Below are 25,328 nucleotides of genomic sequence, written 5' to 3' on the forward strand. Positions count from 1 at the left end.
TCTTGTTTATGGCCTCAGTAATCACCCTAGGCTCTTGTCATGAGTAGCCAAGGCTATGGAAGCCTTTTGAGTTCACCGACTGTGATCATATTTGGACAAGATCATAATAAAGTGGAAGTTCTCTCCTCTCTTCAGAGAAAGGTACCTCCTTCTTTGATGGCCTGTTCTTTCCACTGGTTTCTCGCACGTGGAGATCTTTCATTTAGGTGGTTGGTTGGTTGTTTGTTTGGTTGTTTTTTTTTTTTTTGCCAGAGTGTCTTGGCTTTCCATGCCTGAAATACTCTCATGGGCTTTTCAGCTGGATCCTAATGCCTTAAGGGCTGATTCTGAGGCCAGAGTGCTATTTAGGACATCTGCCATTCTATGAGTCTGCTGTGTATCCCTTTTTTATTCTATCAGCTAATATTTGCAGACAGTAGTCTTGTTTATGTGATCCCTTCGGCTCAGAGTCCTATCATTATGATCAATTGCGGGCAGAAATTGATCACTGGGCCTAGTGAGATGGCATTGGTACATGCCACCTCGATGGGATTGAATTGGAATCCCCTGGTATGTTTCTAACTCTACCGTTTGAGGTAAGTCAGCTTGAGCATGTCCCGAATTGCACATCTCTTCCCTCTCTTATTCCCTCTCTTATATTTAAAAGCAATCACTTTTCAGTTAATTTTAAACACGTAAGAATAACTGTGTATTGATTACAGTATTCAACCAAAAGTATTAAGTAGAACAAACAAAAAAAAATACTAAGAAGGATAACGTATTAAGTTGTTCATCAACAGTCAGGATGACGGCTGATCAAGTCACCGTTTCTCGTAGTGTTATTTCACTTTAACAGGTTTCCTTTTTGGTGCTCAGTTAGTTGTCACCGATCATGGAGAACATATGATATTTGTCCCTTTGGGACTGGCTTATTTTACTCAGCATAATGTTTTCCAAATTCCTAACAGGGATCACTTTTCAGTTAAAATTTAAACACCTAAGAATAATTGTGTGTTAATTACAGAGTTCAACCAGTAGTACTAGAACAAAAAAGAATACTAAAATGGATAAACTATTACAGTGTACATCAACAGTCAGGACAAGAGCTGATCAAGTCACTGTTTCTCATAGTGTCCATTTCACTTTAACAGGTTTCCTTTTTGATGCTCGGTTAGTTGTCACTGATCAGGGAGAACATATGATATTTGTCCCTTTGGGACTGGTTATTTCACTCAGCATAATGTTTTCCAGGTTCCTCCATTTTGTTGCAAATGACCGTGTTTCATTGTTTTTGACTGCTGTATAGTATTCTATAGAGTACATGTCCCATAATTTCTTTATCCAGTCTACTGTTGATGGGCATTTGGGTTGGTTCCAGGTCTTAGCTATTGTGAATTGAGCTGCAATAAACATTAATGTGCAGGCCGCTTTTGTGTTTGCCAATTTCATTTCCTTTGGGTAAATTCCAAGGAGTGGGATGGCTGGGTTGAATGGTAGGGTTATATTCAGGTTTCTGAGGAATCTCTAGACTGACTTCCATAGTGGCGTAACCAGTTTGCATTCCCACCAGCAGTGGGTTAGTGCCCCTTTTTCCCCACATCCTCTCCAGCATCTGTTGTTGGTAGATTTCTGAATGTGAGCCATTCTAACTGGGGTGAGGTGAAACCTCATTGTGGTTTTGATTTGCATTTCCCTGTTGCTAGTGATCTTGAACATTTTTTCCATGTGTCCGTTGGCCATTTGGATTTCCTCTTTTGAAAAATGTCTGTTGAGGTCCTTGGCCCATCTCTTAAGTGGGTTGTTGGTTTTGTTGTTGTGGAGTTTCTTGATCTCTTTGTAGAATCTGGTTATCAACCCTTTATCTGTAGCATAGTTTGCAAATATTTTTTCTCATTCTGTCGGTTGCCTCTTCACTTTCCTGACTGTTTCTTTTGAAGTACAGAAACTTCTCAATTTGATGCAATCCCAAATGTTAATTTTGGTTTTGACTGCCTGTGCTTCTAGGGTCTTTTCCAAGAAGTCTTTTCCGGTACCTATATCTTGCAGGGTTTTTCCAATGCTCTCTAATAATTTGATGGTGTCAGTTCGTAGATTTAAGTCTTTAATCCATGTTGAGTGAATTTTTGTGTAAGGTGAAAGGTAGGGGTCTTGCTTCAGGATTCTGCATGTCGAAATCCAATTTTCCCAGCACCATTTATTGAACAGACTGTCCTTAGTCCAGGGATTGGTTTTAGATCCTTGATCAAATATAAGTTGGCTGTAGATGTTTGGATTGATTTCTGGTGTTTCAATTCTGTTCCATTGGTCTACCCATCTGTTTCTGTACCAGTACCATGCTGTTTTGATAACAACTGCCCTGTAGTATGTCCTGAAATCTGGTATTGTGATGCCTCCAGCTTTGTTTTTGTTGTACAAGATTGCTTTAGCTATTCGAGGTTTCCTGTGTCTCCATGTGAATTTCAGCATCATTTTTTCCAGATCTGAGAAGAAGGTTTTCAGTATCTTGATTGGTATTGCATTGAGTGTATAAATTGCTTTTGGGAGAATGGACATTTTGATGATATTGATTCTTCCAATCCATGATCATGGAAGATTTTTCCATTTTTTGATATCTTTCTTTAAGGTTTTGTAGTTCTCATCATAGAGATTTTTAACGTCCTTGGTTAAGTTTATTCCAAGGTATTTGATTGTTTTTGTAGCTATTGTGAATGGTATTGATCTTAGAATTTCTTTCTAAGCTGTGACATTATCTTTGTATACAAAGGCTGTTGATTTTTGTGCATTTATTTTATATCCTGCTGCTTTGCCAAAATCTTCTATGAGTTCCAATAGTCTCTTAGTAGTAGAGTTCTTTGGATCAGCTAGATAAAGAATCACATCATCTGCAAAGAGGGATAGTTTGAGTTCTTCCTTCCCAATTTGTATCCCTTTCATTTATTTTTCTTGCCTAATAGCTCTGGCTAGAACTTCAAGAACTATATTGAATAGCAGTGGTGAGAGTGGGCATTCCTGTCTGGTACCAGATCTCAGTGGAAATGCTTCCAACTTTTCCCCATTCAATAGGATGTTGTTTATGGGTTTTTCATAAATTGCTTTGACTGTTTTGAGGAATGTTCCTTCTATACCCAGTTTGCTTAGAGTTTTCATCATGAAAGGGTGTTGTATTTTATCAAATGCTCTCTCGGCGTCTATTGAAATAATCTTACGGTTTTTCTTCTGCAGTCTGTTAATGTGGTGTATCACATTGATTGTCTTGCGCACATTGAACCATCCCTGCATACCAGGGATAAATCCCACTTGGTCTGGGTGGATGATCTTTCTGATGTGTTGTTGCATTCTATTGGTGAGAATTTTATTGAGGATTTTTACATCTATGTTCATCAGGGATACTGGTCTGTAATTCTCTTTCAGTGCTGCAGCTTTTTCTGGCTTAGGAACTAAGGTGATGCTGGCTTCATAGAAAGAATTTGGGAGGATTCCCTCTTTTTCGATTGTTCTGAATAGTTTGAGAAGGATTGGAGTTAGTTCTTCTTTAAATGTCTGGTAGAATTCAGCAGTGAATCCATCTGGTCCTGGGCTTTTCTTTGTTGGGAGGGCCTTTATTACTGTTTCAATTTCTGTCTCAGTTATGGGTCTTTTTAGGTTTTCAATGTCTTCCTGGTTCAATTTAGGTAGGTTGCATGTATCCAGGAATCTATCCATTTCTGGTAGGTTTCCCTATTTGCTGGCATACAAGTCCTTGTAGTAATTTCTGATGATTCTTTTTATTTCTGTGGTGTCTGTTGTAATGTTTCCTTTTTCATCTCTGATTTTATTAATTTTGGTCTTTTCTTTTTTTAGATAGTGGGGCCAATGGGGTGTCAATTTTGCTTGTTTTTAAAAAAAAAACCAGCTCCTCGTTTGGCTGATTTTTTGTAATTTTTTTTTTTTGGGGGGATTCAATCCTATTGATTTCTTCTCTGATTTTAATTATTTCTCTTCTCCTACTAGATTTGGGTCTGGTTTGCTGCAGATTTTCCAGATCCTTGAGATGCGTTGAAAGCTCATTTATTTGGTGCCTTTCCAGTTTCTTGATGTAGGAACCTGTTGCTATCAACTTTCCTCTGAGAACTGCTTTTGCCGTATCCCATAAGTTTTGATATGTTGTGCTGTTATCCTCATTTACTTCCAGAAAGTTTTTTATTTCTCTTTTGATTTCTTCCATGACCCAGTGTTCATTCAGGAGCATGTTGTTCAGTCTCCATGTGTTTGCATATGCTCTAGGGATTCCTGAGTTGCTACTTTCCAACTTTATTCCACTGTGGTCTGAGAAGCTGCATGGTATGATTCTAATTCTTTTGAATTTGCTGAGACTTGCTTTATGGCCTAGTATGTGGTCAATCCTAGAGAAGGTCCCATGTACTGCTGAGAAGAATGTAAATGCTTTCTGTGTAGGTTGAAAAGTTCTGTAGATATCTGTTAGATCCATTTGGGCTATAGTGTCGTTTAAATCTGCTGTATCCTTGTTGATCTTCTGTGCTGTTGAGGTGTCTATTTCTGAGAGTGGAGTATTGAAGTCCCCCAGTACTATTGTATTGGGGTCTAAGTCTCCCTTTAAGTCCCTTAACAAATCTTTTAGATAAACCGGTGCCCTGTAGTTAGGTGCATATACATTGATAATTGTTATATCTTCCTGTGGAAATGAACCCTTAATCATTATATAGTGCCCCTCTTTGTCTCTCTTAACAGTTTTTGTGTTAAAGTTTATGTTGTCCAATATTAAGATGGCTACGCCCGCTCTTTTTTCATTTCTGTTGGCATGGTGTATCTTTTTCCAGCCTTTCACTTTCAGGCTGTATGCATCTTTGTTGGAAAGATGTGTTTCTTGAAAGCAGCAAATAGATGGGTTTTGTTCCTTGACCCGGTCAGCCAATCTGTGTCTTTTAACTGGACAGTTCAGGCCATTAACGTTCAATGTGACTATTGATAAGTAGTAACTTTGCCCTGCCATTTGCCAAAGATATTTTCTAATATATGTTTTGAACTTCCTGTGATCTTTTGCTGTGAGGTTTCCTTCATTTACCTTCTTTCATATTGATGACCGTGTTTCTGTGTTTCTGTGTGTAACACATCTTTAAGCATCTTTTGCAGGGCTGGATGAGCGGAGACAAATTCTTTCAATTTCTGTTTGCTATGAAAGGTCTTTATTTCACCTTCATTCACAAATGATAGCTTTGTAGGATATAATATTCTGGGCTGGCAGTTTTTCTTTCTTAGTACCTGGGCTATGTCTCTCCATTCCCTCCTAGCTTGTAGGGTTTCTGATGAGAAGTCAGCTGTGAGTCTGATTGGAGATCCTCTGAGAGTAATCCGACGTTTCTCTCTTGCACGTTTTAGGATCTTTTCTTTATGTTTCACTGTGGTGAGTTTAATTACAACGTGTTGTTGTGAGGATCTCCTTTGGTCATGTTTATTAGGGGTTCTATGAGCTTCCTGTACTAGGATTTCTCTGTCCTTCTCCAAACCTGGATAATTTTCTGCTATTATCTCACTATAAAGGCCTTCTAATCCTTTCTCCCTCTCCATGCCTTCAGGAACTCCTAGAACCCGAATGTTGGGTTTTTTTATTAGTATCTCGAAGATTCCCAACAATATTTTTTAAATTTCTAATTTCCTCTTCTTTTCTTTGGTCTGACTGTATACTTTCCTGTGCTCTATCTTCTAAATCCGATATTCTCTCTTCTGCTTCACTCATTCTGTTTTTAAGGCTCTCTAATGTGTTTGTCATTTGATCTATTGAATTCTTCACTTCATTATGATTTCTCTTCACTATCACAGTTTCATGTTCTACTAGTTGTTTCATTTCATTTTGATTCCTCCTTAATATTTCATTTTTGCGAGAAAGATTTTCTATCTTGTCCATTAAGGATTTCTGTAGTTCAAGAATTTGTTTTTGAGAACTTCTTAATGTTCCTTTTTTTTTTTTTTAATTTTTTGACAGGCAGAGTGGACAGTGTGAGAGAGAGACAGAGAGAAAGGTCTTCCTTTGCCATTGGTTCACCTTCCAGTGGCCGCCAAGGCTGGCGTGCCACGCTGATCTGATGGCAGGAGCCAGGTACGTCTGCTGGTCTCCCATGGGGTGCAGGGCCCAAACACTTGGGCCATCCTCTACTGCACTCCTGGGCCACACCAGAGAGCTGGCCTGGAAGAGGGGCAACCGGGACAGAATGCAGTGCCCCGACCGGGACTAGAACCCGGGCTGCCGGCGCTGCAAGGCAGAGGATTAGCCTAGTGAGCCATGGCGCCGGCTAGAGAACTTCTTAATGTTCTTATCAATTTTTTGAGATCCGCTTCTTGCATTTCTTCTATCTCCTCATCTTCATAATATGAATTTTGGTGTCTATTTCATTTGTGGTTGTCATAGTGTCTTCCTTGTTCTTGTTACCTTGGTTTTTGCGCTTGTTGTTTGGCATATTGGAGATATTCTTTGGTTTCTTCAGTGTGGTGTTTTTTCTCGTTATACTATGACTCTGCATTAAGTGGACTGTCTGCTTTTGATGGATCCTTAAAGGCTGTGATGGGTGTGGCCAGAGAGCTCTGTTTGGTTCTTCAGGGGTAAGGGTGTGCCAAAGGTGACTCACCCAGATTTTTGTCTAGCTTGTTCTCTCTCTCTCTCTCTCTCTCTTTTTTTTTTTTTTTTTTTTTGACTCAGTTGGGAAGTAATTCCACACAGCTGAGTGGAATTGAGAGTAGTTGATGTATGTAATCTGGCCCCTGTGGGTATTCTTCTGCTTATCACTGGGACCACACAAAGAGTTTATGTAGCCCTCAGTGTGTGGTCTCAAATTTCTCTATAGTCTCTTACCGGGTTGCCCAGGTTACCGAGTTTGTGTACTCCGTGAGTTCATCCCTCCCCCACTCAGATTTTCACAGTCTCAGTTCGTTAGCTCCACACTTTCACTAAGTGTTAACCTCCTGTTATTTCTCCCCACCAGAGTCAGGTTTTTCCGCTTGGCTAAAGAGTGCCGCTGCTTTACATACACAAAATGGTGTGTGCCGCTTTACATACGTAAAATGGCGCCTGCCCTTTGTCTTGCTTGGCTTTGTTAGGCGAGTGGAGAGAGAGGCTAATGTCCATGCTGGTTCCCCTTATTTATTCGATTTTTTCTCTCCTCCAGTCAGCCTGGTAAACTTTCCCCAGTGGGGTTTCAGGCCTTGTTCTCTGTAGGATCTTTCTGCCTTTCCCCGCCAATGTCTCGGGGTACCGAGGTCTTTTTCTCATCTCCTCTTCCAGCGCTGGTGCACAGACTCTGTGGCTCAGCTCCCACGGTGACCTTGCTCTCCCCGTAGGTCCTCCGTATCAGATCCACTAGATCCGGAAGAGTTTCCTCTGCAATTTTTTCCTGATCCTTTTCCTGAGGCTACCGTAGCTCCACTTTTATTAAACTATCTTTTCCCAAAGTATCGGTGTGCACCCTCACTATTCCGCCATCTTGGCTCCGCCCAAATGTCCTTTAGTAGGTGAAAATTTTTAAAAATAGGTGGACGGGGACTGATGTGGTGTAACAGCTGAAGCTGCTGCCTACAATGCTGGCATCCCATATGGGTGCTGGTTTGTGTCCCAGCTATTCCACTTCTGATCCAGCTCCCTGCTAATGGCCTAGGAAAAGCAGCAGAAGGTGGCCTGAGTGGGCCCCTGCCATACACATGGGAGGCCTGAAGAAGCTCTGATTCCTGGGGTCAGCCTAGCCCAGCACTAACCTTTGCTGCCATCCGGGGAGTAAACCAGTGGATGGAAGACCTCTCTCTCTCTTTCTTTTTCTGTAACTCTGACTTTCAAATAAATAAATAAATAAATAAATCTTAAAAACATGAGGTAGAAGAAGAACAGAGAAGTCCAGAAACCTGTTTGTAGACTATTCTGCCTCCTCTCTTTGTGGTCTGCGGGGTGGGGGAAGCAGCAGTTCTGCAGCTGGTTTTGCAGTGTGCAGGACAATGCAGGTGCCCATTGTGGTGGTCTTTAACCTGCTCATGTTTGTGTAATTTTCATGAGATATGTTTTTTTCTTGCCTTTTGCAGGCTGACCCTAAGGAACTAATCAAGGTTGTCACCAGTCACGTGACTCAACATGGACAAGACTCCTGGCCCGAGGACCTTGTTTTGCTGACCAAGCAGTTACACTACTACAATGAGCGTCTCCTGGATTTCACTCAGGCTCAGCTGCTTCAGGGCCTGCGGAAGGGTGTTGATGTGCAGCGGTTCACTGCAGATGACCAGTATAAAAGAGAAACTATCCTTGGTCTGGCAGAGTAAGGGACACCTCTGTCCTGTAAGGGGATGGATCTAAAATATATATTAACAGCGTGAATTATCAGGATTATTAATCACAGTCTTTTGCAGATTTATATCCATAACTGCCTTCACAGGCTGTCCTCCACTTCTCCCAGTCACGTGCAGAGCGTGTGTGTGTCTTCCTGGAAGGACAGAGGCAGTGCTTTGAACCAGCAGATTTAAATCAAAACTGAGATTTTTCCCATTATTCTGACAGTCAATATCAAGATTATGGTCATGTTAAGGATAATAGGGCATGGTCGGGGTGAAAAGTATAAAACTTATGATAAAAATTTAGAAATAAGATTGCCTTTTATTCCTGGCTGGAAATGTCATTTTTTGAAGTAAGTAATAATTTAGTTTCTTCAGTATGCTGAATATTAGGTACAACCGACTTAGTGCCGGAGGCCAACTCCATGTTACAGATTCAAGGACCCTTGATCACTCTTGGACAACTAGAAAGCAGCTCTGGTGGTGTCTCCTGTCACAAGCTAGTTGCAACTACCCTTTTTCCTTTTTGTCCCTTCGTCTTTCAAGAAAAGGGCACATCTTTGTGTGAGATGGCAGTATGGTTCAAGGCCCAGTTGGTGGAGTTGTTTTCTAGATAAAGAGTTTGCTTTGGTTTAATACCAGAGTCTGTGGTTTGTTTTCATAGATCAAACCAGTTGAGAAATACAAATGTGTAAGATGGCAGGAAAGTATACTCATCCCTAGTGGGTTATTAAGTAGAAAGTTTTGTTTTTAACTCTACAATTTTTTGAGTTTACCTTGAGCAAAGTGTTGATAAGGTGATCTATAAACATTAAAACAATCGTTTAATTCTCAAAGGTAACTCTATAAGACAAAATATTTTTATCCCCCTTTTATACTTGAAAAGAATTGATGCTTAGGGATATTAAATGAGTGACCCAGGTTTCCAAAAGTGGCAAAAATCACAACTGATTTTTGTCTGGAACTGTCGCATATTAAAACCAATGCATCCTCACAGAGCCACAAGCCTTCCTGTACAGTCTGCTGCGTTCTCAGGAAGCACTGGCACGCGTTCAGTCTAGACTGCTAGCCTTTAAAGGTTAAATTGTGCCTATCTTTCATAGGTATTCCTTTCTACTGATAAAGTGTTTTAAAATAACAAAGATAGTCTTGATTCTGATAGTAGCATATGCTGTATTTTCATCAGTACCATTTAACCTTGAGGAAGTAGCAAAATAACCCTGGTACCCTTTGATAATTTTGTTAGCCTGAACTTCTTTTCTAATCTGACAGTCCAAGTTTTACTTTAAAATAAGGGCAGGCATAGGGAGATCAGAAAAAAGGTAGTAGGAACAGCCTAAAGTTAGTCTCAATTAATAAGAGACAGAACATTTTTTTCCTATTTCTCTGTTCTCCTGGAGGTTCATAATTTGCAAGTCATTTAAGGTCTAGTTTGAAAATCACCCAAGAGATCACTTAGTCCAACCTCTTTCCTTTTTGGAAGAAGAATCAGAACCAGAGAGCTCTAAAGAATTGCTTGGAGCTGGCACCTTGGCACAGTGGGCTGAGCCTCCACCTGTGGTGCCAAAATCCCGTGTGGGCACCAGTTCTAGTTCCGCTGCTCCTTTCCTGATCCAGCTCTCTGCTATGGCCTGGGAAAGTAGTGGAAAATGGCCGAGGTGCTTGGGCCCCTACACCCACGTGGGAGACCCGGAAGAAGCTCCTGGCTCCTGGCTTTGGATCTGCTCAGCTCTGGCTGTTGTGGCCATCTGGGGAGGGAACCAGTGGATTGAAGACTTCTCTCTTTCTCTCTTCTCTGTAGCTCTACCTCTCAAATAAATAAATAAAATCTTAAAAAAAAAAAAAAAAAGAATTGCTCAAGGTCACACAGCTAGGAATTGAGTCTTGGTTTCCTAATTCCAGTTCCAGTGTGTGTTTCCTTTGGGAATTTTGTAGTCCTTGGTTCCATGTTTGTGGTTTCTTAGAAGAGGATTATTATGCAGAATAAAAGTTTATAAAGTAAAGGATGTCTTATATCATCAGTTTCATTTTGCTAGAGTTTTTGTCCTTTATTTGCTATTTGAAGCGTGTCCTGGAGGACAAATATATATGCTTTTGATAAATATATAATAGAATTTTCTCTGCAATCTGTTGCTTAGAAAAATATACAACAGTCGTTGGATGACTTATTTAACATGCTTCAAAATTTCTGTGCATTTGCTGCTTTGGTGGTTCTGATTAGAAAATGGGATTTTTGCATACGAGAATACCCATTTTGGGGCTGGCGCTGTGGCGTAGTAAATTAAGCCTCTGCCTATGGTGCCAGGATCCCATATGAGTCCTGGTTCAAGTCCTGGCTGCTCCACTTGTTATCAAGCTTTCCCTGATGGCCTGGGAAACCAATGGAGGATGAGCCAAGTGCTTGGGCCTCTGCACCCATGTGGGAGACCTGGAAGAGGCCCCTGGTTCCTGGCTTCAGATAGGCCCAGCTTTGGCCATTTTGGCCATTTGGGGAGTAAACAGCAGATAGAGGATCGATCTCTCTCTCTCTCTCTCTCTCTCTCTCTGTAACTCTGCCTATCAAATAAATAAATCTTGGGCTGGCACCGTGGCTCACTTGGCTAATCCTCTGCCTGCAGCACCTGCACCCCAGGTTCTAGTCCCAGTTGGGGCGCTGGGTACTAGTCCCAGTTGTTCCTCTTCCAGTCCAGCTCTCTGCTGTGGCCCGGGAGGGCAGTGGAGGATGGCTCAAGTGCTTGGGTCCCTGCACCTGCATGGGAGACCAGGAGGAAGTACCCAGCTCCTGGCTTCGGATCAGCGCAGCCCTGGCCATGGTGGCCATTAGGGGAGTGAACCAATGGAAGGAAGACCTTTCTGTCTCTCTCTCTCACTGTTTAACTCTGCCTGGCAAAATATAAAAATAAAAAGAATACCAATTTCTTCCCAGTTTTCAGCTCTACCTTCAGTTGAGTGCATGAGGCCATGTTCTTACTCATTGTATATCTATGTTAATAGTTGTTTTTGAAAGTGCATTGTATCTGTCCTTTATTGTCTTATGTCTACATGTCTTAACTAACATTCTCAGGAGTCAGGAAGGGTAGCTTTAAAGAGGGTACAACATAGTTTTGTTCCTTCCTCCCTTTAAAAGTGGAGAAGATATCAATACTTGTTGAGCATTTGCCTCTGCAAAGCAATAGAAAGGATGAGTGAGTAATGTCACTACTCTTTGGGAGCTGCAGTTCCATTTTGTGGAGGTACTTTAATGCTTTCAGTTGACCATGACCTCATTCATGGTTTGACAATCTTAATCCATTCCTTGGCCTCCATGTTTTTTTTTTTTTAATTTTTTTTTAAATTTATTTGACAGGTAGAGTTATAGACAGTGAGAGAGAGAGACAGAGAGAAAGGTCTTTCTTCCATTGGTTCATTCCGCAAATGGCCGCTATGGATGGCGCTGTGCTGATCCAAAGCCAGGAGCCAGGTGCTTCCTCCTGGTCTCCCAGGTGGGTGCAGGGGCCCAAGGACTTGGGCCATCCTCCACTGCCCTCCCGGGCCACAGCAGAGAGCTGGACTGGAAGAGTAGCAACCGGGACTAGAACCAGCGCCCATATGGGATGCCGGCGCTGCTGGTGGAGGATTAACCAAGTGAGCCACTGAGCCGGCTCCTGGCCTCCATGTTTATAACCCACAAGCAAAGAAGGGCTTTTACATTTTTAAAGATTGGTGAGAGAGAAGACTGTGCTATAGAGCATGTGGTGACATGGCATGAAGTATTTGCCGTGTGATCCTTTACAGGAAGTGCATAACAAGCTCTGGCTAACCAGTTATGAAAATGCCCTGGCTTCCTTAGCCAGGTGAAATAGAGACTCAGCAGTGCTGCTTAACAAGACCAGATTTCATCTCTGCATTTATGGTTTTGCCAATTCTTTAGACCAAGAATTTCATACTCCATTTCCCTACTCTGGAAATAGGAGTCTTGCAGTAGTCTTTTCCAATGTAAGTGCTCTGGACCGTTTTCTTGAAATCGCTTATATATTCAGAGATTCTCAAATCTGGTGATGCCATTCCTTAAACTAAGCCTGTCATTGACTGCATAGGGCAGAGATGCACTCTCTTGATTGTAAGTTCTAGAGTCCAGACTTGAGTTTCCTTAAACTCAGCACTGTTGACATTTTTGGCCAGGTAATTCTTTGTCATGGCAAGTCTGTCTTGTGTGCTGAGATGTATGTAATGGCCTCTGCCCACTAGACACCAATGGCATTTTCCCTTTCCTCCTACTTGTGAGAATGTTTCCAGATATTGTCAGATGTCTCTGGGGGAATAAAATTATTCATGGTTGAGAACCACCAGCCTAGCAAGTCCTTGGTGAGTTGCAGTGCACCACAGTGAACAAGAAGCATTAAAATTCCTTGGAAGTTCTTTTCCTGAATTGCTGTCAAATGTCTCACTGAGCACTGACTCACTGCCCCCCTTGCAGCTAGAGAGCAATCCTAATGAGCATTTCTTTGCTGAGTAAGCAACTGTGTTTCTCTTCCCTCCCTTTCTGGTGCTGATGGACATTGCTGCAGAACCCTGGAGGAAAATGTCTACAGCATTGCGCTTTCTCTGGCACAACGGTACAGTGTTTCCCACTGGGAAGTTTTTATGACCCATTTGGAGTTCCTGTTCACCGATAGTGGGTAAGCGCATAATTCATATGCAAGTTTATTTCCATGTCTTTCTTCTCATACTATTTTAGAAGAATCTTGGAGTTGATAAAATTCAACTCCTGCTTTCCTTCTCAGCTATAATAGAATAGTATCTTGGTATGTTCTCGCCTTATGTATTTTCAATACTTGGGGCAAGTGTTGTGGCATGGTTGGTCAAGCACTCACCTGGGATGCCCACATCCTCTAACAGAGTGCCAGTTTGAGTCTGGGCTACTTGCTTCTGCTGCAGCTCTCTGCTGATGAGCCTGGGAAACAGTGGATACTGACTCAAGAGCTGGGGCCCCTGATACCTGTGTGAGGACAGATGGATTTCCTGGCTCCTGGCATCAGCCTGGCCCAGTCCCAGCTGTTGTGTGCATTTGGAGAGTGAAGCTGTGAATGGGAGATCTCTCTGTCTATCTCTATCTTTGTCACTCTGCCTTCTAATTAATTAAATAAATAAATCCATTAAAAATATATGTATGTTGGCCGGCACTGTGGCTCACTAAGCTAATCCTCTACCTGCGGCGCCGGCATTCCAGGTTCTAGTCCCGGCTGGGGTGCCAGTTCTGTCCTGGCTGCTCCTTTTCCAGTCCAGCTCTCTGCTGTGGCCCGGGAGGGCAGTGGAGGATGGCCCAAGTGCTTGGGCCCTGCACGCACATGGGAAACCAAGAAGAAGCGCCTGGCTCCTGGCTTTGGATCGGTACAGCGCCAGCCGTGGCGGCTATTTGTGGAATGAACCAACGGAAGGAAGACCTTTCTCTCTGTCTCACTGTCTAACTGTCTAACTCTGCCTGTCAAAAAAAAAAAAAAAAAAGTATGTCTTTAATACACCAGTGTTCTTAAAATAGTGTGTTAGTATTTGTTTTTATGTAATGACAACCTTAAATTGGATAGCTCACTTGTCATTCATATATTCATTCAAATATTTTTATTGGTAATCTGTTGTCTGCTAAGTCGAAGGGTTACAATGGTGAGCACAAGCAGGCTTTCTAGTTGTCAAGAAACTTATGGTCTGCAGTGGGAGACAAATGAAACTGGAAAATGTAAAACTAACACTGTGACAAGTACCATCTAAAAGAGAGTCCAGTAGGAAATTTGGCATAGTTAAGCCTTTCCTGGAGAAATCACATGTAAGCTGAGGCATAAATCAAGCCAGAGTGAATTTCAGTACTAGGAGGAAGCAGCCATTTTTGAAATGTGCAACACAGTAAGTGCGGAGGAGCCTGGACTAGGAACATGATGAGTCGGAGGCTCTACCAGAGGACGGTGTGGGTGACCCCTGGGAGTTGGGGTGTCGTGTGAGATCAGAGTGAGGACCAGCGAGACCAGGGAGGCTCTAGCAAGGATGCTTGGCTTCTTCCTAAGAACACCAGAAGGAGAGGGAGATAATATGAGCAACACGGCTACTGTGCTGAGGAAAGGTATTAGGGAAGCCAGCAGACGAATGTCGATCAGTTAGGGAGCTATTATAGTGATAGAATGCTTGATGCGTGACTGTAACGTGAAGTAAGGTTTTACAGGTACAGGAGAGAATGCATTTCAGAGATATTGAGAAGGTGAAATAGATGGTACTTAACATTGAATAATAAGGATAAGCTAGATTTGGACAGGTGAAAGGGGAGGTGTTAAGAATCATCTTCAGAGTTTGCTTGGTTCGCCTGTGAGCTGGTGGCATCATTTGGTGAGATAGGAGGACTGGTCAGGTCAAGGTGAGTGGAAGAAGGCACAGGAAAGGAGATTTTATACATATGGAAAACACCCAGGAGGAAAGGTCAGGTTGGTCGTTGTATCTCAAAGATCTGAAATTCAAAAGAGAAGATGGATTTGCGAATGATATGCACACTGGGGACAGATGAACTGTGTTGTGGATGTGCTTTGGGAAAGAATACAGAATGAGGAAAGAGGAAAGACTTGAGACAGACCTTGAGGGTCTCATGTACTGTCACAGGAAGAATTGCTAGCAAAAGACAAAAAGAACCAAGCTTGAGAGCAGGGAAGGACAAACAGAAATCTCGTGTTAGGGAAGTCATGGGAAACAAGGGTTTAAAGAAGGGAGGGAGTATTGCATGGGGTCAAACCTGCTGACCAAGTCAAGTGGTGCATCTTTAATTCTTATTAATCTGTTTGGCATTTTAGCATCTGCATTTTAACTATTTACTGAATTACCACTTGAGTGATTATTTTTTATGATAAATACTTCACCATTTTTGGGGCACAGTTATACGTTCAAGTAAAAATCATACGGAATGTATATTATCCTTTAGAAATCCTGATGTTTCATTTTATATCTTTTTTCTTTCACTGAATATTACATAAAAGGATGTTGTATCTGTACAAACAGGATGCTTCATTGATCTCTGAATATATTATAAATTATCAGGCAATCGAGTTTTGTGCAAGGCTGTTGCTGGCATATTATTATACCTGATAGCAGTGTGATTATGCAGATATAGAGCAATTACAAAAGCAGGAAATCGTTACCTCCTGGCATCATTACTTCTGAGTGGCAAAACACTTCATATTGATTTAGCAAGTGATGTTTGGTGCTCCCTGTTCTTTGCTTAAAAGGCTGCAGTTTGCCTCACTGTTTTAATCAAACTTGGTAACCTAGGTACTAGAAATCGGCCTTGGTGAAATAGATAATTCTGTTTCTATAATAGCAATTGCCCAGCTCTTATTAGTTGAGTCAGTGCCACTGGGGAGGTAGTGTCACAAGAGAAATGATGTTCTTTGCTCTAGGGTAGTGGTTTACTGTTCTTTCTGAAGGCCAAGCTTCCTGCACACTGATTGCAATCCAGTCTCGACTTCTCAGTCACTCTGGTGTTTAGTTCACTCAGGTGATTTTTCTTGGCTGGCGGAGACCACAATGCCATTTCCTTTAGTGATGGCTCATTTAGTGTTGTCTCCTTCCTTCATGCAGGGAGGGAGGGGCCTCGGTGGGACTCTGAATGTGCTGTGCTGTGTATCAGAGTCAGTTGTGTGTTTGCTGCTTGGATTCCTCTTTCTTGTGGCCTCAGAAGCAAGGCTGGGGTAAGAGCGGGGGGTGAGTAGACTGTAGTACACCTGCTTTTCTGTGAATACACGCAACTTGTGCTGGAGGGCTGCTGCTGCTCACCTAGTCAGCTTTGTGTCCGGATTGTCACATTCTGAGGATTTCTAAGTTCTGGTCTTCTCTCACAGCCCCTTCTCCAGTTATAAGAACCATGGCTCAGCTGAGGCATTAATATGAGAATGGTTAATATGGGGAGGGGAAGATTTATCCCCGTGTTAGTTCCCTGGCATTTAAGATAGCTTAGATTGGGCCGGCGCCACGGCTCACTAGGCTAATCCTCCGCCTAGTGGCGCCGGCACACCAGGTTCTAGTCCGGGTTGGGGCGCCGGATTCTGTCCCGGTTGCCCCTCTTCCAGGCCAGCTCTCTGCTGTGGCCAGGGAGTGCAGTGGAGGATGGCCCAGGTGCTTGGGCCCTGCACCCCATGGGAGACCAGGAAAAGCACCTGGCTCCTGGCTCCTGCCATCGGATCAGCGCGGTGCGCCGGCCGCAGCGCGCCGGCCGCGGCGGCCATTGGAGGGTGAACCAATGGCAAAGGAAGACCTTTGTCTCTGTCTCTCTCTCTCACTGTCCACTCTGCCTGTCAAAAAAAAAAAAAAGCTTAGATTATTCAAAGTGCATCACAACTTGACAATTAGAATAATAATACAGGACCATGAATGATACATAGTAGAGTGGCATACTGAAAATTTTGAAATCCACAAAAGCTGTCTTCAAAAAGTTCATGGAAATAGGCTTGCGTTATGGTATAGTGGGTTAAATCACCATCTGTGATGCTGGTGCCAGTTTATGTCCCAGCTGCTCCACTTCTGATCCAGCTCCCTGCTAATGTGCCTAGGAAAGCAGAGGAAGTTGGCCCAAGTGCTTGGGCCCATGCCACCCATGGGAGACCCAGAAGATGCTCTTGGCTTCGGCCTGGCCCAGCCCCAGCGATGAACTGCCATCTGGGGTGTGAACCACTGGATGGAAGATCGCTGGTTCTGTCTCTCCCTTTCTGTTTGTAACTCTGCCTTTCAAAGCAAGGAAGGCAAGGAACCTTCCAAAAAAAGACTTCATGGAAAAATTTTTCCCTTCTAAAATATGCATGGATTTCAAAGTCTTTGTAGACTAAAGTTGCTTTTTTTTTTTTTTTTTTAAGATTTATTTATTTGTTTGAAAGGTAGAGTTACCGAGAGGCAGAGGAAGAGAGAGAGGGAGATCCTTCATCCGCTGGTTCACTCTCCAGATGGCCACAACTACTGGAGCTGTAGCGATCTGAAACTAGGAGTCAGTAGCTTCTTCTGGGTCTCCCTTGCAGGTACAGGGGCCCAAGCCTTTGGGCCATCTTTTACTGCTTTCCCAGGCTGTAGTGGGCAGCTGGATCAGAAGCAGAGCAGCCGGTACTCAAACAGGTACCCATATGGGATGCCGGCCATGCAGGCTGCGGCTTTATCTACTATGCCACAGCGCTAGCCCTTAAAGTAATTTTTTCTTTCTATATTCCACAGACTTTTTGAAGTCCCTTGGTATTCAGGTCATAGGTCTTACTCTGTTGTTAAAATTGAGCCACAAATTTAGTTTTCATCTTTGTTTTAGTCAAAGAGAACGTAATCAGGACCCAGATTTCTATTGTACGTAAGAAGACACCAGTACTACACATGGGAAAAAGCTGATTACTGCCATTACCAAATTGGCTTCCTTCCATATATTTATAATTTTCATGTACATGTTATGATTCTTAAGGCCACTTTCCCCCCTAGACTCAAAAGCCTCTGACAGTTGTGTGAAATATAACAAGATGTGTTTTGGAGGCTGTCGCCGCGGCTCACTAGGCTAATCCTCCGCCTAGCGGCGCCGGCACACCGGGTTCTAGTCCCGGTCGGGGCGCCGGATTCTGTCCCGGTTGCCCCTCTTCCAGGCCAGCTCTCTGCTGTGGCCAGGGAGTGCAGTGGAGGATGGCCCAAGTGCTTGGGCCCTGCACCCCATGGGAGACCAGGAAAAGCACCTGGCTCCTGGCTCCTGCCATCGGATCAGCGCGGTGTGCCGGCCACAGCGCGCTGGCCGCGGCGGCCATTGGAGGGTGAACCAACGGCAAAGGAAGACCTTTCTCTCTGTCTCTCTCGCTCACTGTCCACTCTGCCTGTCAAAAAATAAAAATTAAAAAAAAAAAAAAAAAAGATGTGTTTTGGCCTATTTACATCCAGTAGAAAGTGCTCAGACTTTGAATTAGCTAATCTTACCCCAAGCCCCAACTCTCTCTCCTTTTAGTTTGCTTCTCAATAGACTAGTTGTTTTAGTCCTGTAAGCCTGTGTTTTCTCCTATGCAAGGGGCTATTCTTACCCAATTTTGCAGAAGTGTAATGAGGTTGAAGAGATTTATACAAAATACCTAGTAGGTGCTCAAATAAACAGCAACTGTTGTAAATGCAGGAAACAGCCTAGATTTATTGAACCCATCGCATGACCACTATTGGCCAACATTATAGATCTGAGTTTTGAACAATTATTTTTTAAGTCAGTATGAATATCACTTATAAATTATATACCCAGTAGTATTAAATGCGGTAACATAGTGCTTAGCATATAATAAGTGTTCAGTAAATGATGCTGATTACTCTTTCTGTGCGATTGTGTCTTCTAACATAGTTTGGTTGCATATTTGCTGCTTGGATTCTTCTTTCTTCTGGTCTCAGAAGCAAGGATGGGGTAAGAAGTTATATAAACGAGTTAGAATGGACATTTTATGGGAAATTCAGTCTTATGGGAGACAGGCCTGTCCTTATGGAGGAGATGAAGACTGGTCATCTAGCCTTTAGCGTCACCATTCTAGTCCACACTACACCATAGATTCCAGAAAGGAACTCACCAAATGTGAGTGTGACAAGAAGCAGACATCCAGATACTCATTCTTGATTCTTTCATTACCTGGGTGATCTGGAAAAGTTAAATTCCATTCTCTAGTTGCAAAAACACTTGGTCAAAATATTTGCAAAAATGAAAAATGCCATGATTATTTGGACCACGTTTCCCGTGGGCAATCGCATGTTCAGCTGGCATCGCACGTCCAGTCTTCCCTGTCAGTTCACCCTGCAACCTGCCTGTGGTTAGCACCTTGGATTGGTACCCTCAGACAGGTGCTGTAACTCAGAGGGTAGGTTTGTCTTCTTGTGTGGTGGTCAGCACCGAAGGCTTACTGTGGTAATGGCCATGCCTTTGTGTTCACAGATCTTCATACTTTTGGGATTAGTCTGGAGGAAATGCCTGCTGTGTCTGAACCGTGCTCAACATAACATTTCAGGGTGAAAACAGCAACTTTATTGTTCTATTGTAGATGCCGAAAGCTGGACTGGAATGACCCACTGTTAGCTGAATAGTTCTTGTCTGAGCCTCAGCTTCCTTCAGAGTGTAGGAATTACAGGGCCTTTGGCAGGGGTTCCTGGTGGGGTCAAACAGTGTGGGCAGGTGGTCTGTACATTTTCACTCCCACTCCATGTCCAGCCCGGTGGCTCCCTCTTCAGCCTTTCTCAGAAGTCCTCTCCCCTTTGTCCTCTCCTGTCTTCCTCTCTCCCCTTCAACTTCTCTCTCCTGTGCCTCTCCCCGTGACGCTTTGGTCAACTAAGGGAATTATATTATCACAGATTGAGTAAACAATACTGTATTCAAATAAATTTGTTTCCTTATACAAAGTAAGTCCTTTCAATACATGCTGTCCTGAATCACAATTTTTGGGTGATTGGCAACTTGAAGCCATTACAGAATACCTTAATTGTGAGATTTGACTAATAGTTTATGCGTTATGCATTGAATACAAGGACTGCTAGCTTCGTCCTGTAGTTAATCTCTGAAAGTTAAATATGCACTGTATATTTAGTTCAGGAAAAAGCACTTAAACTGTTTCTGAGGGTAATCATTAATTTGATTAGTGAAAAGTCCACAGTGGTTTCCTGTTGTTTCTTCCTACTGTCTTAAATGTCAGTACTTCAGAATTGTTTTTTAAGCAAAGTTTCATTTCTTGTTCCCAGATGGAGATAACAGCCTCTTTCTATGGATTATTGATTACTGGCATAAAAAGATCTTTGCACATTGTAATTTGCTGAAAAGAGAGGTTTGGGTATTTATCATGTGTCAGTAAAGGTATTCCATATCTGTCTTGACAAGATAATTAAGTAAAATTGCACATCAGGCAAACTGAATTGTAGGCAGGGGAGAAAAAGTATGTGGGCAATGGGGAAGGTAATGTTGATTGTGAAAGACAATACTCAGAATCCAGACAGACATAGAGGAACTCAACTCTTACATTTAGTCATTGTCCATTCTGTGGATGAGTCCATCATGAACACTGTTTATCAGGGAGTTAGGAATGAGATGTTGACAGAACTCTTTCCGATGATTGCTGCTAGGAGAGAGAACTAATAACCACATTACAGAAAGAATCCTGTTTTTGAAGTAGTGGTTGTAAGGGTGCTTGCGCTTCATGAATCCATGATTGCTTTGTGATGTGGGGAACAAATGTACGTTTGGAATCTAGATAGATCTCAGTGCCTACTCTGGAACAAGTCACTCACCTCTCTGAATGGTAGTTTCTCATCTGTAAGTTGATAGTGATCCAGCCTTAACTTACTTAGCATGGTAATTAGCATAATCAATACAAGTTTGTTTTCCCATCTGCAAATCTTTGTCATTAAGACTCATCTTAATGGTGTTAACCTGTACATTTGCCTCTTCACTACATTGTTTTCAAGTTTGATTTTGCAAATTCTGAAGGAATATCAGAAATTCTGAGTCACTCCTATACCACCATGTGTTTACTTTCTTTCTTTCTTTCTTTTTTTTTTTTTTTTTTAATTTTTTGACAGGCAGAGTGGACAGTGAGCGAGAGAGACAGAGAGAAAGGTCTTCCTTTGCCATTGGTTCACCCTCCAATGGCCGCCGCGGCCGGCGCGCTGCGGCCAGCACACCGCGCTGATCCAATGGCAGGAGCCAGGAGCCAGGTGCTTTTCCTGGTCTCCCATGGGGTGCAGGGCCCAAGCACCTGGGCCATCCTCCACTGCACTCCCTGGCCACAGCAGAGAGCTGGCCTGGAAGAGGGGCAACCGGGACAGAATCCGGCGCCCCGACCGGGACTAGAACCTGGTGTGCCGGCGCCACTAGGCGGAGGATTAGCCTAGTGAGCCGTGGCACCGGCCCATGTGTTTACTTTCTTTAAGAGATACAGTTGCATTCTTTAAATAATGAGACATTGAAGAATATTTTCCAAGCAACTAACCCTTTATACTTGCTGTTCCTTGTAGAGGCTTTGTGCTTTCTTGCCTTGATAATTTGGTTCACATTATTTCTGCTTTATTCCTTTCTATAATACCAGCCTCCAGTAAGTTTCCCCCCCTGCCCCTTACATTATCATTGAGTTCTACTGCCTCTGAAGTCATAGCTTTTAGTGACCTTACTGTTAGTTGAAATGTATTTGTGCTCTTTGTCAGCCCATACTATTGTTTTGTTTCCTTGTTTTTGTTTTTGTTTTTTTTTTTTTTTGACAGGCAGAGTGGACAGTGAGAGAGAGAGAGACAGAGAGAAAGGTCTTCCTTTTGCCGTTGGTTCACCCTCCAATGGCCGCTGCTGCCGGCACGCTGCGGCCAGCGCATTGCGCTGATCCGAAGCCAGGAGCCAGGTGCTTCTCCTGGTCTCCCATGCGGGTGCAGGGCCCAAGGACTTGGGCCATCCTCCACTGCACTCCCGGGCCATAGCAGAGAATGGGCCTGGAAGAGGAGCAACCGGGACAGAATCTGGTGCCCTGACTGGGATTAGAACCCGGCATGCTGGCGCCGCAAGGTGGAGGATTATCCTATTGAGCCATGGCGCTGGCTACTATTGTTTTGCGTTGTTATTTAACTCTGAGTATTTGCAACTCAGCTATGCTTTCAAACCTGGATGAGAGTTCTATGCTGTTAATCTTTGCAACTGCCCCAGTGCTGAGCATGGTGCTTGATATGGAGGGGAAACCCAATTTTTTACTTATCTGCTGTTTGGCATTTATATATATATATATATATATGTGTGTGTGTGTGTTGAAAGTTTTTCTTTGTATCACATAATGGTCCTTGGAATTGAGAAACTAAAGATAAAGAAGATGTAATACAATGTATGGCATTAAGCAGCATTTAGTCTGGGAGTCAGATGGGATAATAAGTAGTTAAACTATGTTATTAATATAGAGTAAAAGGATATCTAGTAAGTGCCAGTAGTTGGAGGAGGCAGTGAGGGAAATTTTTATAGACTGGGGACATACTTACAAAGAAGGATATTTTTGTTAATGTTTGAACTCTGTGTTAATGGAAAAAGAAGATTTCTCTTGTAGTGAAAAATAAAAAAATCATTTTATTGTAATTTACTTGATATTTTGGTTTGGAGATTTTCCTTATTATCCAAAGTAATATCTCATTCTCAGAAAAGTTTTAAAACTCTCTTAATAATATCTTTATCTACATAAACCAAAAGCATGTATGTTTTGACACTTTCTAAAGTGATATTTATGCTAAATAGTATATCATTTTTCAGAGGAGTAACTAAAGTCTTATGAACCCAAATTTGATGAATCAGAAGTTCTCATTTCCTGCCCCCAGTGTTTTTATTGCTGTCTGAGAGCCCGGGAAGCTGGGCATTTCTTTCAGTGTGGGGCTATCTCTTCAAGTTAGGCAGTGTGGGACTCACAGTTCAGTGGCTTTTCACTGAATCAGAGACTTATGTCCAGGAAGCACAGAACAGAACGAAACACTTCCCTTCCTTCTAGGTAAATCACAAATTAACCAAACATGATAGTTCAACCTTTCATGACTTTCAAAAATTACATTCCAAAGATGTCTATATTGGGATGAAGGTAGTAAGATACGTTTTATTCAAGTGCCATTATAACAGATAATGCAAGTGAAAGTGTGATTACTTTTTGTTTCCTATTTTAACTTCATTGTAACACAGTATCAAATTTGAGTCTATTGAGTATCAGCTCCAGACTCCTGGATGTAAAACTTAGGCCTAAAATTTTGTGTTTTATTCCCTTTACCATTTCCTGAATTCCTGATATAAAAAGATGGCTTACATTTTTATAAAGAAGTACACATTTTAAGCTTTTCTTGTGAGATGAAGAAATGATTTATGATGGGAGTGGACAGATCTGGACTAATTTCCTAGCTGGGAAGCATCGAGCAGCTCTCCCAGCTGCAGTAATGTCTGCTTCACAGATGTGCTGTAGGCCCACAGGAGGTGACATGAAAGTTGTGTAGTGCAGTTATGGGTCCTGGCACCTGTTTGTTTCCCTTTTTATAAGCTAACTGAGAACTGGTGGTTTACTGTCTTTGATTAAGCATGAAGAGGGACCTATGAGAAATACTCTTTCTTACTGGGCTTAAAATAGTTCTTTTGCTAATAAAGGCAATAAATCTTAGCAGAGTTTTTTTGACTCTTAATTTCAGTTTGTCCACAGTAGAAATTGAAAAGCGAGCCCAAGCCCTTCATCTCTTTGAGACTTTGAAGACGGATCCTGAAAGCTTCCACACACACATGGTCAAATACATTTATCCCACTATTGGTGGCTTTGATCACGAAAGACTGCTGTATTATTTCACTCTCCTGGAAAATTATGGCTGTGCAGATTTTGGGAAATCTGCCATCAAACCAGAAACCCACATTCGACTCTTGAAGAAATTTAAGGTAGTTGCTTCAGGTAGGACGATCATTTCTTTGCTCAAACTCATCTTTTTTGAAAGTCTAGGGTTTAATTTTCTAAAAGCCATCATGTGTATGCATGTGACACAGAAAGTTGAAGCAAATTCATTTTAGTTATTGTCTTTCCAACTCCTTTACTCACTGTTGAGGAAATTAAGCATTAGCAAAAACAAGAAGCCCATTGCAAGGCACACAATGCCCTATGGTCCACCTAGTACTGAAAATCCAAAGTCTTAGATGCTGCCTCGGAGACTTTCCCCCATCCCACTGGTTATGTTATATTTAAGTTGTATTAATATCATAGTGTGTTATGTATGTAAAATATATAAAATGCATATATATATGGATATATGACAAGGCTTTACAGAAGATAGTCTGGCAGAATTTCGTGTCATTCGAGCCCATATGTTTAAAACGTGTAAGGAGAACATGAAATAAGAGCATTTGAATCATTGATAAATGGTGGAAATCTTTAGAATGGTATCTCTATGCTCACAGCTAAGAAATTAAATACTTTAATACCTCTTGAATATTCATGATGCTTTGTAATATATAAGATACTTTCAAGTCTGCGTTAAATTGATACTAGGAATTGTGAGAATTTATTTCAATTCATCAGTTGGTTACTGAATAATCAAATTAGACCCTGGGCTAGACACAGAAGAGCAGGAATCAGATTCATTCCCTGCCTTCAGGTAGCTGGTGAAATGCCAGGTAAATAACAAATTAATGTAATGCAATTTGGTGAGTGTATTGGTAGAGGAAAATGTTGGTGTTCTGGGGAACTGAGAGGCAAGGAGATATTGCCACCTCCAGTGTACACATGAGAAAACTGAGGCACACAAAAGTTGGGTGACCTGTATGGGATTACACAGTTGAATAATTTTCAGGTTGGAACTAGAATTCAAGTCTTCTGATCCATTCCACTGAAAACCTGAACTGTCCACTACTACCAAGTTGATGAGTACTCTTAGTCAGCCATGAAGTGGGCTCTGTGTGTGTTTGAAGGCACCTGGGTGAAGGTTTACACTGGAGTGCCACTTCCATGTTTCCTCTGTTCTCTTCTTTCTGATAGGCCTCAATTACAAAAAGCTGACGGATGAAAATCTGAGTCCCCTTGAAGCCCTGGAGCCAGTTCTTTCAAGTCAAAACATCTTATCTATTTCCAAACTTGTTCCCAAAATCCCTGAAAAGGATGGACGGATGCTTTCCCCCAGCTCTCTCTACACCATCTGGTTGCAGAAGTTGTTCTGGACTGGAGACCCTCACCTAATTAAGCAAGTCCCAGAGTCCTCACCGGAATGGCTCCATGCCTGCGACGTCTGCATGAAGTACTTTGATCGCCTCCACCCGGCTGACCTCATTACTGTTGTGGATGCCATGACATTTTCTCCTAAAGCTGTGGCCAAGGTAACCAAGAAAGTAGTTTAAAGTAAATTGAGCACTTTAGAAGAAATTAAAATTGCTTTTCAGTTCTGTAGATTTTGTTTTTATTTCTTTTTTGAAATAGAAAATACTTGTAATTATTTGTTTGGCTTTTTTTTTTTAGTGAGTATGAAGTGTTTTAATTAGAAAATCAGTTTCCTCTGTTGCATATTTACAAATGGTCTCTCTGACATGCTTCTTCATTTTT

General features: G+C 42.2%; 1 protein-coding gene across 2 annotated transcripts in view; it reads left to right on the forward strand.

Moving 5' to 3' along the window:
* The window catches only part of NBAS (NBAS subunit of NRZ tethering complex), a 459,817-nt gene that overhangs the window by 301,021 nt on the left and 133,468 nt on the right, over positions 1 to 25,328 (forward strand). For both annotated transcript variants that reach the window (XM_070069748.2, XM_089327834.1), the window contains 4 exons: positions 8,038 to 8,267; positions 12,828 to 12,938; positions 23,443 to 23,693; positions 24,771 to 25,105. In XM_070069748.2, coding sequence (XP_069925849.2) covers positions 8,038 to 8,267; positions 12,828 to 12,938; positions 23,443 to 23,693; positions 24,771 to 25,105 — 927 coding nt within the window. The remainder of the gene's footprint in view (positions 1 to 8,037; positions 8,268 to 12,827; positions 12,939 to 23,442; positions 23,694 to 24,770; positions 25,106 to 25,328) is intronic.

Source organism: Oryctolagus cuniculus, chromosome 2 (genome assembly GCF_051225735.1).
Source record: "Oryctolagus cuniculus isolate XC-2025 breed Fujian yellow rabbit chromosome 2, ASM5122573v1, whole genome shotgun sequence".
Classification (NCBI taxonomy): domain Eukaryota; kingdom Metazoa; phylum Chordata; class Mammalia; order Lagomorpha; family Leporidae; genus Oryctolagus; species Oryctolagus cuniculus.